The sequence below is a fragment of the Stenella coeruleoalba genome (genome assembly GCF_951394435.1).
Source record: "Stenella coeruleoalba genome assembly, chromosome: 3".
Taxonomy (NCBI): domain Eukaryota; kingdom Metazoa; phylum Chordata; class Mammalia; order Artiodactyla; family Delphinidae; genus Stenella; species Stenella coeruleoalba.
The window spans coordinates 160,386,986-160,403,179 of record NC_137148.1 but is presented as its reverse complement, the minus strand read 5'-3'; the positions used below and the strand labels follow the sequence as shown (position 1 = coordinate 160,403,179).

At 50.0% G+C, this 16,194-nt stretch overlaps 1 protein-coding gene across 2 annotated transcripts in view; it reads left to right on the top strand.

Annotated features, from left to right (window-relative positions):
- The window catches only part of NOTCH3 (notch receptor 3), a 34,224-nt gene extending 19,614 nt beyond the window's left edge, over positions 1 to 14,610 (top strand). Inside the window, exons 26-33 of one of the 2 annotated variants that reach the window (XM_079918842.1) lie at positions 1,504 to 1,658; positions 1,756 to 1,978; positions 2,901 to 2,985; positions 5,662 to 5,824; positions 6,948 to 7,252; positions 7,518 to 7,665; positions 10,764 to 10,861; positions 11,669 to 14,610. In XM_079918842.1, the coding sequence (XP_079774968.1) occupies positions 1,504 to 1,658; positions 1,756 to 1,978; positions 2,901 to 2,985; positions 5,662 to 5,824; positions 6,948 to 7,252; positions 7,518 to 7,665; positions 10,764 to 10,861; positions 11,669 to 12,715 (2,224 nt within the window). In that variant the 3' untranslated portion in view covers positions 12,716 to 14,610. Of the gene's footprint in view, positions 1 to 1,503; positions 1,659 to 1,755; positions 1,979 to 2,900; positions 2,986 to 5,661; positions 5,825 to 6,899; positions 7,253 to 7,517; positions 7,666 to 10,763; positions 10,862 to 11,668 lie in introns of both variants that reach the window. The other variant, XM_079918841.1, reaches the window with a different exon arrangement.
- Positions 14,611 to 16,194: the final 1,584 nt, after the last annotated feature.

The window sequence follows — 16,194 nt, the reverse complement described above, 5'->3', positions numbered from 1 at the left end:
TTTTTTGTTTGTTTTAGAAATGGAAAATATAGAACTCTCCTGCTGGGGGCCTGGCAGAGGGGCCAGAAGGGCGATGTGGCTTCTGAGCAGAGTGAGACGTGCCACAGGGAGGAGGGCTGGAGGCTAGAGATGAGGGGCAGGGCCTCTGCCTGGGTATGGCTGGGATGGGGGAGACGGAGAGGATAGTTGATGGGTGCGCCAGTCCCTGGCTGGGGTGACCGAGTTGCTGGAAGTGGTCTCATCAAGATGAAGACACAGAGTGAAAACCAGGGGTTACTTTGGGGCTTCCAGAGGGATCTGGGGGTCTCGGAGAGACGCTCAGGAGGCAGTTGGGGTCAGAAGATTGAGAGAAGAAAGAAAAAAGGGTTTGGCAATCATTGCATCCATGGGAGGGACACAAAGAAGTGGGGAGAGATGTGGGGACAGAAGGATCATCTGGGGACACTGAGTCCTGAGGATTGGTTGAAGGAAATTAGCTCAGAAAAGAGAAGGAGGAGAGCCAGGGCCCAGGGCACTGGGTATCCCAAAGAATGAAAATGTTTGGAGGGTTGGGTTCCTGGAAGCAGAGCCTGAGAGGGAGATTCAGATACATGTGACGTATTGGAAGCGTGCTCTCAGTAGACAGGGAATGAGGGAAGTAGGATGGGGCAGGGGAGGAACTGAGGCAGGAGGTAGCCTCAGCCAGGGTCCGGCCTCAGCCTGATCCCTTGGAGGGCTCTGGAGGGTGAATAGCACCTCAAAGTTGGTCCCACCTTGAGACAGGAGGGCCAGCTTTTGTACACCCCACATGAGCCAATCCCTGGCTGAAGGCTTCCCTAAGGGGTGTCACCTCCCAAGTGAAGGGATCCCCACTTCTCTGAGGCCAGAGAGGCAGCTGTCAACTGTTAGAAGCCAATGCTCATAGCAGGCAGGAGATGGACACACCAACCTGATAAAGGAGAAGTCGACATGAAAACAATGACCATTGGATTCATGGCTCAGAGGACACTGGTGGCCACAGCAAGACTCGTTTGGGGAATTGATAAAGAATTTTAAACATATACAAAAACAGAGCAGGGTAATGAACGTCGAGATACCTAGGACCTAGCATTGACAATGAACACATATGGCCGTTATTATTTCATGCATAGTCCCTTCAGTTTGTTCTAGTTCCCATGTTATGTTGAAATAATTTCTAGATAGCATGTCATTTCGTACGTAGACATGTCAGTATGTTTCTGTAAAACATAAGCTCTTTCTTTAAAACACGATAATACCATGATCACAGTTAAAAAAATAAATATCCTTAATATCACCGAATATATAGTAAGTGTATTTAAAAAAAGACTGGTTTTGGGGTTGTGGTGGAGTTGGATGCTAGATAGGGGGCAGTGGTGACATGGTGAGTAGAGATGCTGGAGCCTGGTGCAGGGGAGTGGGGCCTGGTGCAGGGGAGTGGGGCAGGGTGCAGGGCTTGTAGGAGTGCCTGCTGAATCTCCCTGTCCCTCTATTGTGTCCCCGCAGCTCTGTGGTGATGCTGGAGATTGACAACCGTCTGTGCCTGCAGTCGCCTGAGAATGACCACTGTTTTCCCGACGCCCAGAGTGCGGCAGACTATCTGGGAGCGCTGTCAGCGGTGGAGCGCCTTGACTTCCCGTACCCACTGCGGGCGGCACGGGGTGAGGGCCAGCCTGGCGGGTGATGAGGGTGGAACCGGGGTTCCCATGGTGGGGTGGGCCTCGGCCCCTGGTTGAGACCCCTGCTTCCTGCCCGCAGGGGAACCGCTGGAGCTGCCGGAGCCGAGCGTGCCGCTACTGCCCCTGCTGGCTGCGAGCGCCGTCTTCCTGCTGGTCATTCTCGTCCTGGGCGTCATGGTGGCCCGCCGCAAGCGTGAGCACAGCACCCTCTGGTTCCCCGAGGGCTTCGCGCTGCACAAGGATGCTGCAGCTGGCCACAAGGGCCGGCGGGAACCCGTGGGCCAAGACGCTCTGGGCATGAAGTGAGGACCCTGACTCAGCCCATTCCCTGTCCCTGACTGTGGGGCTTTGTGAGCCCTTGAGCCCACCTTGACCTGACTTTGACCTCTGACCCCTACCTGACCCTAACTTCAGACTCCAGCCTGGAAACCCAGTGTTCATCCCCTTGACCACTGACTCGATGATCCCTGGGAATCACCCCTGATGCGTGACCCTTGGCCCCATTTCCTATGATCCAGTTCCCTCACTCAGATCCTACTCTGACTCTACCCTGAACCCTCCCTGACCACAGCTTCTCAGATTTCACCCTGATAGTCAAAATTTGTTCCCACATGACTACTGATCTCGTGATCCCTGTCTGCATCCCAATCCCTTGCTGGCTCCGTGACCGTATCCTCTATGACCCCCAATATCACCTCTGACTCTAACACACCCTGACTTTTGACCTCACCTCTGACCCCCTTTCCACCCCAACTCAGTGCTCGTTCCCCATGATCCTCAATCTTGGCCTTGGCCGTGGGCTTCACCTCCGACTCCCTGGCCTGTCCCTCGAGACTCCAACCCCACCCTGAACTAATCCCTGTATTTACCCCTCTCCTGTCACCCCGTGACCCCCGGCCTCTCTCCACAACCTCCTCGATTCTGGCTACATCTCTCGCCTGTTATGAGGATAACTCTATCCTCCATGACCCCTGACGTCATCTTCTATAACCCCTGCTATGTGCCTGGGACCCTCACCTGTCCCACGGCTGACTGCTCTGACCTCTGACCCCACTCCTGTGCTTCCCCAGTTCCACCTTAAGACCCTGGCCGTCACCCATCACAACCCCTGATGGTACCCCCTGCAACCTTGACCACATCCTGCATCCCCTCAATGGACCATGTCTCTTGACCCTGCACCCTGCCCCTACTGACCCATTGTCCCCTCCCTCCTCCCCCCCACAGGAACATGGCCAAGGGTGAGAGTTTGATGGGGGAGGTGGCCACAGACTGGATGGACACAGAGTGCCCGGAGGCCAAGCGACTGAAGGTTGTGTCCCCTCCTCTGACCCCTGCCCTCAGGATCCTGGGTTGGGGCTTGATGGTCAGTGGGAGAGCCGGGAAAATCTCTGCTGTCCCTGGCTCTGGAGAAGAGTCACAGCACGCACCCCATCCTGGTCCTGGCATCGTTCCAGAGGGGATCCCCTGGCCCAGACAGTGACTCTGCTTTCTCTCTGCGGCATCCAACTTAGTCCAGCGTGCCCAGCCTGAGAGCACTCCCAGCTGGGCTTTTCCTGTCCTGGGGCCACAGCTACGGGCCCTGTCTTAGTCAGCTAGGGCTGCCATAATGAAATACCACAGACTGGTGGCTCAAACAGCAGACGCTTATCTTCTCACAGCTCTGGAGGGTGGAAGTCTACGATCAAGGTGCTGGCAGGGTTGCTTCTTGGTGAGGGCTCTCTTCCTGGCAGGTAGAATGTGCTTTCTCACTGTGTCCTCGTGTGACCTTTCCTCTGTGTGTGCATAGAGAGAGAACTCTGGCGTCTCTTCCTCTTCTTATTAGGACATTGGTCCTATTGAATTAGGGCTCCACACTCATGATCTTATTTAACCTTAATTACTTCCTTAAAGGCCCTGTCTCCAAATATAGTCATGTTGGGGGATTAGGCCTTCAACATATGATTTTTGGGGAGCACAGTTCATAACAGCCTCCTGCTAGCATTACTCTGACACTTGGTGAATGCCTTGAATGTATACAAGGCATCTTATTTCATCTTTATGAGGATGCTATAAAGTAGCTACTGATACACACCTCCATTCTTAGCTGCCTCTCCCCTGCCTATGTTTTCTTTTTCTTTTTTTTTGGCCGCACTGTGCGGCTTACAGGATCTTAGTTCCCCAACCAGGGATTGAACCCCAGCCCTCGGCAGTAAAAGCGTGGAGCCCCAACCACTGGACCACCAGGGAATTCCCTGCCCTGCCTATGTTTTAATATTTGTTGAAATGAAGACATCTATTACAATTGACAGCTAAAGAAATCTGCTTGCCCCAGGCTTTTTTTTTCTTTCTCATCCAAAAGTGGGTGTTAAGTATATGGTACAGAATGTTTATGATGGCATTTTAGCATTGCGGAATGATTACATCATCCTTATTTTACCAATGAGAAGCTCAGAGCTCTCATGTGATTTGCCTAGGGTCACGAGCCTACTAAGTGACAGTGTCAGACATTGAATCCACATTGAAGGCTGTCCCATCCTCCTTGGCCCTTTCTGGTTAGCTGTCCATCACCTGGCTCTCCCCTTTCATGAAATTCAACTCCCCACCTGGGTCCTTAAGCTCAGGTCTGGCTTGATCAGGCTCTGTGTTTGGTGCAGGCTGTTAAATGCCCAGGCAGGCTAGTTAGGGGTATTCTGTCCTGTTTTCATAACTTCATTCTTCCCGTCTGGACCATGAGTCTGAAACGTATTGAGCTCCTCTGAGGGGCCCAGGTGCTAGACTCCTGAGGGTAAATCAATACATTTGTGTGTGATTATTGGGTCCTGATACCTCACGTTCATATCTGTGGTACCACGTGGGAGCCTACGTGGTATCCAGGGCAACTCCCTGCTTCTCACCTTTCACTCCTTTCCCAGATTAATACTGGGAATTATTATTTTGCTTAAAGATTTCTTTATTATTTATTTATTTATATATTGTTTTGGCTGCGTCAGGTCTTAGTTGTGGCGCTCGGGATCTTCGTTGAGGCACGCGGGATTTTTCACTGCGGTGCGCAGGCTGTTTTGTTTTGGTGCGTGGGTTTCTCTCTAGTTGTGGCATGTGGATTTTTCCCTTCTCTAGTTGTAGTGCTCAGGCTCCAGGGCACGTGGGCTCTGTAGTTGCGGCGTGTGGGCTCTGTAGTTTGTGGCAGGTGGGCTCTAGTTGAGGCGTGAGAGCTCAGTAGTTGTGGCGTGCGGGCTTAGTTTCTCCAAGACGTGTGGGATCTTAGTTCCCCAGCCAGGGATCGAACCCGTGTCCCCTGCATTGTAAGGCGGATTCTTCACCACTGGATCACCAGGGAAATCCCAATACTGGGAATTATTATTATTGCAGGATCCCCCAATCCCACATTTCTTTAACCAGTGATTTGGAATTTCCAGAGTACAAGTTTTGCATTTCTTCTGTTGAATTTAATTTTAAAGTTTTTTGTTCTTTTTGATACTGTTGTCAATAGAATTGTTCTCTTAATTTCATTTTTGGTGTGTTCCTATCTAGTGTATAGACAGGTGTGTGCTGACAGGTGTTATGCTCTGTGTCTCTTCCGTTTTTCAAAATTAAAAAAAATTTTTTATTTATTTTATTTTTAATTTTTCGGCCGCACTGCACGGCATGTGGGATCTTAGTACCCTGACCAGGGATCGAACCCACGTCCCCTGCATTGGAAGTGCGGAGTCTTAACCACCGGACCGCCAGGGAAGTCCCCTCTGTGTCTCTTCCTTGATCACTTCCGTGGGTTCCCAGACCCTCTACCCTTCTAACCCGGATTAAAATCCCAGTTCTTCCTCTTATGAGTTCTCTGAGCTCCAGTACATCAATTTTCCATTTCCTTATCTATAAAAGAAGCGGGATGTTAATGGTTTCTTGGGGCCATATGTGCATCTCCGTGAGAGAAGCCTGTGGGAATGCCCAGACTGTCCCTCTAACTGTGTCTCCCAACCCCTTGTGAGAACCTGGGTCCTTGTGCCTCCAGGTAGAGGAGCCTGGTGTGGGAGCTGAGGATGCCGTGGATTGCCGCCAGTGGACTCAACACCACCTGGTTGCCGCCGACATCCGCGTGGCACCAGCCATGGCATTGACGCCACCACAGGGCGATGCAGATGCTGATGGCATGGATGTCAACGTGCGTGGTCCAGGTCAGGCATCCCTCCCTCCAGGATGCCCTTTATCCATCCTACTCGTGAGAGGTTGCATCTGGGTCTGTTTCTGGGGAAAGCTGGGTGTGTCTGGGTGTCCGTCTGTGGGGGCGTGTGTTAATCAGGACTTTCGGTTGTAACTTTTAATAGCCCAACTCAAGCTAACTTAAGTAAAACAAGGGATTTACCGGCTCTTGTAAATGGAAGCTTCAGGCACATTTGGATCCAGGACTCAACACCTCTTGGCTCCACAGCCCAAGTAGGCTTTTTCCTGCAGGCACTGATAGCTACAGGTGGGACAGGCCTTACAAAATCTTTTTCCCATATGTACCAGCGAAAGTCCCAGGATGAGTTCTGATTGGATGGACATACCAATTCCTGAACCAATCAGTGTGGCCTGGGGCCTGGAATATGCAGATTGACAGGCCTGAGTTCTATTCCTGTCCTTGAAGGAAGGATTTGGCTTTATCTAGGGCTTGAGGACGGAGAATGGGATGCAAGTAGCCTCCTAAGGGAAACAAGAGCAAATGCTCATGAAGCGTATAGCAGACCATGTTATCTAGATCCTCTTGGATTTGTCTTTGCCGCATTTTGGGATATGCCTTCCCCAGCTCTGTTTTGCTTTTGCTCCCAATGACCAGGACCTATGGCTCTCTTTTGAAGCCCTTCAGGCTACCGGGGCCTGAGGTGCTTGGTATTTTATGTCCCTGGGGGCAGCTCCTGACCAGTGGTTGCAGGAGTATGAAAGGCTCAGCTCCTTTGACTCAAGCTGGATTACAACTCTGGGGTACAGCTCAGCTTCCACAGTCCCCCTTTGGGATCAGGCTGAAATAACTCTCCAGGCATTTGCCCAAGGTTGCACACTTGTTTGACTGCCTCCCTCCTTCGTTCTGTGTCCCCTACTACCTAGGAGCCCTTCTGGGACAAATCACATGCCCATGAATCCTCATCCTGGGTTGGCTTCTGGGGCACCTGACACAGGTGTGTGTGTGTGATGGGAGGATTTGCCATTCCCTCTTGTGTTTCCACATGTCCCACTTCCTCCTAATGCAGTGCCCTCAATCGTATTCCCCAGAAAGGCCCTGTGCCCACCTCCCTTGTGACACACTCCTGGTCCCTGCAGATGGCTTCACCCCACTAATGCTGGCCTCCTTCTGCGGGGGGGCCCTGGAAGCAATTCCAGCTGATGAGGACGAGGCAGAAGACACATCAGCCAGCATCATCTCAGACCTTATCTGCCAGGGGGCACAGCTTGGGGCTCGGACCGACCGCACGGGTGAGACGGCCCTGCACCTGGCTGCCCGCTATGCCCGGGCTGACGCGGCCAAGCGGCTGCTGGATGCGGGGGCAGACACCAATGCCCAGGACCACTCAGGCCGCACCCCCCTGCACACAGCCGTCACTGCTGATGCCCAGGGCGTTTTCCAGGTGAGATGGGCTCGCCTCTTTGGACTTCAGAGCTGGGACAGGCATCAGACCGACTTGGGTTCAAGCCCTGGTTCTGCCTTTCAGAGCTCATCTTTCTCATTTGTAAGATGGGGATATACGGGAGTACAGTTTCTGGCAAGAAGCTATTCCCTGCACCTCATCAGTTCCATGGGGTGTATTGGTTGGGGTCCTCAGAGGGCTTAGAGGTGCTTCTCGTCCCTTTGTTCTTGCCATGACTCCTCCTGCTGTGCCCCATCTCCCTTAGATTCTCATCCGGAACCGCTCCACAGACCTGGATGCCCGCATGGCAGATGGCTCCACAGCACTGATCCTGGCGGCCCGCCTGGCAGTGGAGGGCATGGTGGAAGAGCTCATCGCCAGCCATGCTGATGTCAATGCTGTGGATGAACTCGGTAGGCTGTGGGGGGTAGTGGTGGGTGGGGGCTGAGAGGGTGTCATCTGGGCCCTGACTGTTGGTGTGAACGCACACCCACACTGACACCCAGTCAATGAAACTCGTGTACTCATAACAGGGTTTCAACATGGACCTACACTCATGCATTAAAAAAAAAAAATGGCGCCCATTAGCCCATACTGTGTGGCAGTGGTTCAGGGAAAGGTGCCCTTCCCAAGACCCTTCCCTTCCATCTGCTTTGTTAGAAGAACTTACTCTGGTGCCATCTGCTGGACAACTGGTGTAATAAATTTGCAAATCAGCCAGATCTATAGGTGAGGGCCGCTCCGTCCCTGGAGGTGGCTTGCTTGCCCAACAGTGACCTGCCCTTGGACTCTTAGAAACATCCTTTGGAGCAGGTGTTCTCAATCTCAGCAACCTTGACATGTGGGGTTGGATCATTCTTTGTGGTGGGGGCCGTCCTGTGTAGTGAAGGATGTTTTTTTAAATTTATTTATTAAAAAATTTTTTTTTATTTTAAAATTTTTATTGGAGGATAGTCGATTTACAATGTTGTGTTAGTTTCAGGTGTACAGCAAACTGAATCAGTTATACATATATGTATATCCACTCTGTTTTAGATTCTTTCCCATCTAGGCCATTACAGAGCATTGAGTAGAGTTCCCTGTGCTCTACAGGAGGTCCTTATTAGTTATCTATTTTATTATGATAGTATGTATGTGTCAATCCCAATCTCCTAACTTATCCCTCCCCCCTTGTCCCCCTGGTAACCATAAGTTTGTTTTCTACATCTGTGGCTCTATTCCTGTTTTGTATATAAGTTCATTTGTACCATTTTTTAAGATCCCACCTATAAGCGACATCATATGATATTTGTCTTTCTCTGCCTGACTTACTTCACTCGGTATGACAATCTCTAGGTCCATCCATGTTGCTACAGATGGCATTATTTCGTTCTTTTTTTGTGGCTGAGTAATATTCCACTGTATATATGGACCACATCTTCTTTATCCAGTGTAGGATGTTCAGTAGCATCCCTGGCTTCCACCCACTGATGCCAATAGCACCCCACCTCTCAGTTGTGACAACCAAAAATATCTCCAGACATTGCCAAATGCCCCTTACAGGAAAATCACCCCTGGTCGGGAAATACGGCTTTAGAAGAGCACTGTCCAATAGAACTTTCTGTGATGATGGAAATATTCTTTGTCTGTTCTGTTCAATATGGTAGCCACTGGCATGTGCTGTCAAGCACTTGAAATGTGGCTGGAGTGAGCAAAGAACTAAATGTTTTATTTCATTTAATGTTTTAACCTTTGTTTTGCCTACTTAAAAAAACCCCAGCTGTACTGACATATAATTCAGATGCCATGCAATTCATCCATTTCAAGTACAAAATCCAATAATTTTTAGTATAACCACATAGTTGTACAAATATCATCATAATAAAATTTAAAATGTTTTCATCACCTGAAAAAGAAGCCCTCACCTCTTAGCCATCACCCCTCAATCCCCCTCATCTTCCCGGCCCTTAGGCAACCGCTAATGTACTTTCTCTCTATATGGATTGGTTATTTCATATAAATGGAATCATACAATATGTGGTCTCTTTTGACTGGCTTCTTTCACTTAGCACGATGTTTTTGAGGTTTACAAATGTTGTAGCGTGTATCCGTATTATTTCTTTTTTGTTTTTTAATGAATAAATAATATTCTGTTATATGGATATACCACATTTTGTTTATCCATTCATCCACCGATGGACATTTGGGTTGTTTCTGATTTTTGGCTGTTATGAATAATGCTGCTATGGACAGTCCTGTATCATTTTTTGTGTGGACATATGTTTTCATCTCTCTTGGGTATATCCGTAGGAGCAGAATTGCTGGGTCACATGGTAACTCTGTTTAACCTTTTAAGGAACTGCCAGACTGTTTTCCACAGTGGCTGCCCTGTTTTACATTCCTACCAACAGTGTATGAAGGTTCCAGTATTTCCACATCCTCACCAACACTTGCTATTATCTGTCTTTTTGTTCTAGTCTTCCTAGTGGATGTGATTTAGTATCTCATTGTGGTTTGATTTGCATTTCCCTGATGGCTAATGATGTTGAGCATCTCTTCACATGCTTATTGTCCATTTGTGTATCTTCTTTGGAGAAATGTCTATTCAGATTCTTTGCCCATTTTTAAATTGGGTTACTCGTGTTTTTATTATTGAGTTGTAGAAGTTCTTCATATAGTCTAGGTATGTCTCTTATCAAACATAGGGTAGGTTTAATATATTTGTAGGTTTTCTTTTTACTTTCTAGATGGTGTCCTTACAAGCACAAAAGTTTTCATCTTGATGATGTCCAATTTATCTATTTTTGTCGTTTTTGTTATTGTTGCTTGTGTTTTGGGTGTCATATCTAAGAATCTCTTACCTAATTCAAGGTCATGAAGATTTACTCCTATGTTTTTTTCTAAATGTTTTATAGTTTAAGCTTTTACATTTAAGTCTTTGACTCATTTTGAATTATTTTTTTGTATATGGTGTGCAGTAGGGGTCCAACTTTATTGTTTTGCACGTGGAGATAACAGTTGTACCAGTACCATTTGTTGAGAAAGCTATCCTTTCCCCGTTAAATGGTCTTGGTACCAATTTAATTTAACTTATTTTACTGTTTTTTTCCTTTTGGCTGCCCTGTGCAGCATGTGGGATCTGTTTCCCGACCAGGGACTGAACCCAGGCCACAGCAGTGAAAGCCCGGAATCCTAACCACTAGACCACCAGGGAACTCCATTTTTTTTTTTTTTTTTTGTAATTTTAATTTACATAAATGAAAGAACCGCATGTGACTGGTGGCTATTGCACTGGACAGCACAGCTCTAGGTACCACTGAGTGAGGTCCACGTAGTACCCCCCGTATACGGAGAGTTACATCTACAGGTGTGCACGCACATGGACCCAAACACAGTTACTCAGATACTCGTGGCAGGCCTACCCTCCCCCCATCCCAGGCCATATTCTAGACATTTTCTGTCCCCCTGCTGTTGGGGGGGCCAGCAAATGAGCCTGGTCCTGACCCTGACCTTCCCTCACTTCCCCCCGCAGGAAAATCAGCCTTACACTGGGCTGCAGCTGTCAACAACGTCGAGGCCACCTTGGCCCTGCTCAAAAATGGAGCTAACAAAGACATGCAAGATAGCAAGGTGAGCCCCAGCCCTTGGCCCACCTGGGAGTCAGCCCCGGCACAGCTTCCACAGGTGGCAGAGAGCAGGTTGGGGTAGGCTAGTGGGGGCATTCACCCTGCCGGCAGCCAGCTTTCAGGTGTGGGATTTGGGCCCAAGGGGTTTCAATAGTGGATCAGAGGAGGAAGTGTATAGCAGTTGCTGGGTGACCTTGGGCAAGTTGCTTAACTCTTTTGAACCTCTGTTCTCATCCTCGAAATGGGGAAGCAACGGTAGCCACCTCATTGCGTCTTTCGAGGATTCAGTGAGCTAAAGCTTTTAGAAAGTGCCTTAGCACATCCTCAATAAAAGGTAGATGTTATGATTGTTGTTTAAAAACCCTTGCAAGGTGGTATTAGTCTCATTTTACAGATGAAAGAGTGAGGCTCAAAGGGGTGCGGGGTTGGATTCCATCCTTATTTAAAATTTCCAAAATTATATTCATTATGGATTCTTTTTGCATTAATCTTAATTTAAAAATTTTTCATTAAAATATCATTTATTTTGATGCCCCCTTAAATTTTATGTCTAAGGCGAGTGCTTCACTCTCCTCACCCCGGTCCTGGCTTTTGCGGCCTGAAGCTTAGTGGGTGCTGGATGAATGTGGCTTAAAGGAAAGAACTTGCCCAATTTTCCCCAGCAGAGCTGAGATTCCGACCGAATCTGGCTGGAGAGTATGAACTCTTAGAACTCAGGTTCCCCCAGAGAGAGGAGGCCTCTGTGATGTTAGCCAGCAGTTAATCCTGACTCTTGTGACCCTGACATCTTGTGGGTTCTGGGCCGCCACAGGAGGAGACTCCGCTGTTCCTGGCCGCCAGGGAGGGCAGCTTTGAGGCTGCCAAGCTGCTGCTGGACCACTTTGCCAACCGTGAGATCACAGACCACCTGGACAGGCTGCCCCGGGATGTGGCCCAGGAGCGGCTGCACCAGGACATCGTGCGCTTGCTAGACCAGCCCAGTGGGCCCCGTAGCCCCCCTGGCCCCCACGGCCTGGGGCCCTTGCTCTGTCCGCCCGGGGCCTTCCTCCCAGGCCTCAAGGTGGCACAGTCCGGGGGCAAGAAGAGCCGGAGGCCTCCTGGGAAGGCGGGGCTGGGGCCTCAGGGCACCCGGGGGCGGGGCAAGAAGCTGACCCTGGCCTGCCCGGGGCCCTTGGCCGAGAGCTCGGTCACGCTCTCGCCGGTGGACTCGCTGGACTCCCCACGGCCCTTTGGTGGCCCCCCCGCGTCCCCTGGCGGCTTCCCCCTCGAGGGGCCCTACGCGGCTGCCGCGGCCACAGCCGTGTCTCTGGCACAGCTCGGTGGCGCAGGCCGGGCAGGTCTCGGGCGCCAGCCCCCCGGGGGCTGTGTGCTCAGCCTGGGCCTGCTGAACCCCGTGGCCGTCCCCCTCGACTGGGCCCGGCTGCCCCCACCTGCCCCCCCAGGTCCCTCTTTCCTGCTGCCGCTGGCCCCGGGACCCCAGCTGCTGAACCCCGGGAACCCCGTGTCCCCCCAGGAGCGGCCCCCACCGTACCTGGCAGCCCCAGGACATGGCGATGAGTTCCCCGCGGCCGGGGCCCACAGCAGCCCCCCAAAGGCCCGCTTCCTGCGGGTCCCCAGCGAGCACCCTTACCTGACCCCATCCCCAGAGTCCCCCGAGCACTGGGCCAGCCCCTCACCTCCCTCACTCTCGGACTGGTCCGACTCCACGCCCAGCCCGGCCACTGCCACCGGGGCCACGGCCGCTGGGACACTGTCTGCCCAGCCGCTCCCCCTGTCGGTCCCTGGCCCTCTTGCTCAGTCCCAGACCCAGCTAGGGTCCCAGCCTGAAGTCACCCCCAAGAGGCAAGTGTTGGCCTGAGGGCTGCACAGTTCCTAGATTTGGGGAGGCTGTAGAGACACCCCATCCTGCTTCCTCTCTGTCTCCCCTTTTAGTCATTTCATTCTCTCTAATCTCTTCTCCTGCACCCCACCCTCCTTGCAGCGTGACCAAGACAGGTCACAAGCCTAGGGCTTCAGTCTTCCTTTATTTATAAGGGGTGCAGGCTGACCCCCACCCTTTGGGTCTTGTGGTGAGTCTGGGACATGCTCCTGCCTCTCCCCTCTTCCTGGGGCCACCGCCCCTCCAATTCTCTCCTGCTTTCTTGCCTCCTCTGGCCTCTCTCACTCATGTTCTGACACAGGTGGATTATTATTATTATTTTTTTTTACATTTTGTATAGAAACAAATTCATTTAAACAAACATTATTATTATTATTTTTTACAAAATATATATATGGAGACGCTCCCTGCCCCCTGCAAACCCCCCAGTGCCCCCGTGGGGCTGAGTCTGTGGGCCCATTCGGCCAAGCTGGATTCTGTGTACCAAGTACACAGGCATGACCGGGATCCTGTGTACCAAGTACACGACCCTGGTGTGTACCAAGTAGGCACCCTTGGGCGAACCCTCTGGGGCTAGGGGTCGGGTGAGACTTGGGAGCCTTCTCCCCACCCCACCTCCCTCACTTCACTGCATTCCAGATGCAACTTATTCTATAGCTTTGCTGGGGGAAGTGCCCTTCTGGCCTGGAGAGCCTGTCCCCAAGCCCCCCCTCACAGAGTGTGGGCCGCCTCCCTTTGGGAACTGGGGGGTGGGGTGGCCGGTGGGAATATGAGGACCAGGGGAGACATGTGCATTTTACTTTGTCTCCCTGTAAATATGGGCCTGCAGGGAGGAAAGGAGCTGCCTGCGTGGTACCTCCTCCTGGTACTCCCCTGGCCCAGCCCCAGGGCAGAATAGAAGTATTTGTAGGCTATTTTTGTAATATAGCTTCTGGTCACAGTCCTTGTGTAGCTAAATTCCCAGGCCTTGCATTGTACAGCCCCCTTTCCCCTCACCACCTAATAAAGGAATAGTTAGCACTCAATGTCATTGTCTGTGTCTAGGTAAGTTTCGGGGGCGGGGGGTGGTAGTGTGGGGTTTCTGTCTCTTCAGCGCTAACTTTTGAGACAGGCTGGGACCTGGGACCCTTTGCTGCAGTGCTTGCACCTGGACGAACATCTACTGGAGCAACAAAAGACAAAGGAACTCTAAGGGACTAAAAATAACTATGGGCATGTGCAGTTGGGGCAAATTATGGCCAACAAGATACCAAAAGACCAAAAAAAAAACACCCAACTGCCACTTCTGAAGAGCTGGGAGCAAAAGCAGGGTGTCGGGAGCAAAAGCAGGGTCCTGCGCATGCCCCCTGCACACACCACCACCAAAGGGGTGGGCAGACCACCAAAGCCACCCTTCTGGCTCCACCCTTGGACCCGCCCTCACCCCATACCTCCACCCTTGGGGAGCAAGCAAGCACTGGAGGAATCTGTTCGTTCTCGCTCCCGGCTGCTGCAGCAGGGGTCCCAATAAAGCCTTGCCTGAATTTCTTGTCTGGCCTCTGATCAATTTCTATTGACTAAGGAGGCCAAGAGCCGTGGTTGGTAAAAAGCTGGGCTCTCATCTTGGGGTCAAGCCCTTTGGCTTGCTTGCCAGCCACTTTTGCTTCCTCTTTTGTTGGATGATTCCACTGATTGGACTAGGGGTGGCCACCTGTCTTAATTTGAACCGGATTCCTTTGCTTGAGACTGTTTTTAAAATGCGGATGCTAAGAAAGCTATCAGTTGGTGGAGCTTCTGCGGCCAAGGCAGATGGAGAAATATCGATGGCCAGTTTGGGGTGGTGGGTACTGATGATAAAACAGCAGAAGACGGGAGCTATGCAGGGAGAATCAGAGATGAGCGTTCAAATGGCTCCAGAGGGTTGGAGGGAGTACCTCATTTCCAAATGGAGTATCAATTCCAGTTAATTGAGCCTTTATTCCACTGACATCGATAGGTATTTATTAACCGCTTTCTAAGTGCCTAATGCTGGTTCTGCATGGATCTCACCTCTACTTCATGCTCCCTTGGGGTTTGGAGACAATGCTGCACTGTATAATAAATACTCCTTTCTGTATACCAGCTTGAATGAGTTTCTATGTCTTGCAAATAATTGTGCCCCAAGACAAGGTTGTGTTTACACTGAGGTCCTCCAGGAAAGGAGGAATTTAATGTTCACTGGTTCACCCCATCAGTTGGACTGCTCTTGGTTGCAAGCGACACAAAAAATCTACCCAGCTGGCTTAAACAAACAAAAACCAATTTATAAATTCATATAACTAAAAAAGACCAGCTTCAGGGGATATTTGAGCTAGTGGCTCAAATGAGGTCAACAAGGGCTGAGTTCCTCATCTCTACAGATTTTTCTCTGGGCATCAGTTTCATTCTCAGGCTGCATGTGGTACTCAACCCAACTTCTCTTCCCACTCCCACAGCTTCAGCCCTCCTTCTGTATTAGCAAAATAGGTGCAAGGATCATAGACCATCTTGCACATTCCAGAGAACTGAGAAGCTTCTAGTCTTGGGGTTGATCTTGTATTGGCTTCAAATGGGTCGCATATTTATCCTCTAACCTAGTGTTCCTCAACGTTGGTACTGTTGACATTGGGGGCCAGATCATTCTTTGCTCTGGAAGGCTGTCCTGTGCTTTGTAGGATGTTTAACAGCATCCCTGGCCTCCACCCACTAGATGCCAGTAGCGCCCCCTTCTCCAGTGTGACAACCAAAAATATTTCCAGATATTGCCAGTTGCCAAGCAATGAACAATTGCTTTTGAGCACTACTGCTCTAACCAATCACTATGGCAATGGGTTATAGAATGTGCTGATTTCTTAAAGCAATGAGTTTCTGCTCTGGAACTGGGGCGTGGGGTAAATGTCAGGTTTGCAGAAGCAGGAATTCTGTGGAAACAACTAATAAATATTCACTCCACCTCCTCTCTTTTGGCCAAGTCTTCGGAGATGGAACAATCTCTTTTTAAAAAAAAATTTATTGAAATATAATTGACTTACAATGTTGTGTTAGTTTCAATAAAGTGATTCAGTTATTTTATATACATATGTATACATATATATTCTTTTTTTTACATTCTCTTTCATTATAGGTTATTACAAGATATTGAGTATAATAAGTCCCTGTGCTATACAGTAGGTCCTTGTTTATTATCTATTTTATTTATTTTATTTTTATTTTTAATTTTTTTTGGCCGTGCCATGCGGCTTGCGGGATCTTAGTTTCCCGACCGGAGATTGAACCCACACCCTCGGCAGTGAGAGTGGCGCGTCCTAACCACCGACCACCAGAGAATTCCCTCTATTTATATATAGTAGTGAGTGTGTATATTTAATCCCAAACTCCTGGGACAGTCTCTTTTATCGTCTCAAGTTCATTTTATGTTCATTCATTTATCCTCTATATGCTTATTGGGCACTTACTGCATG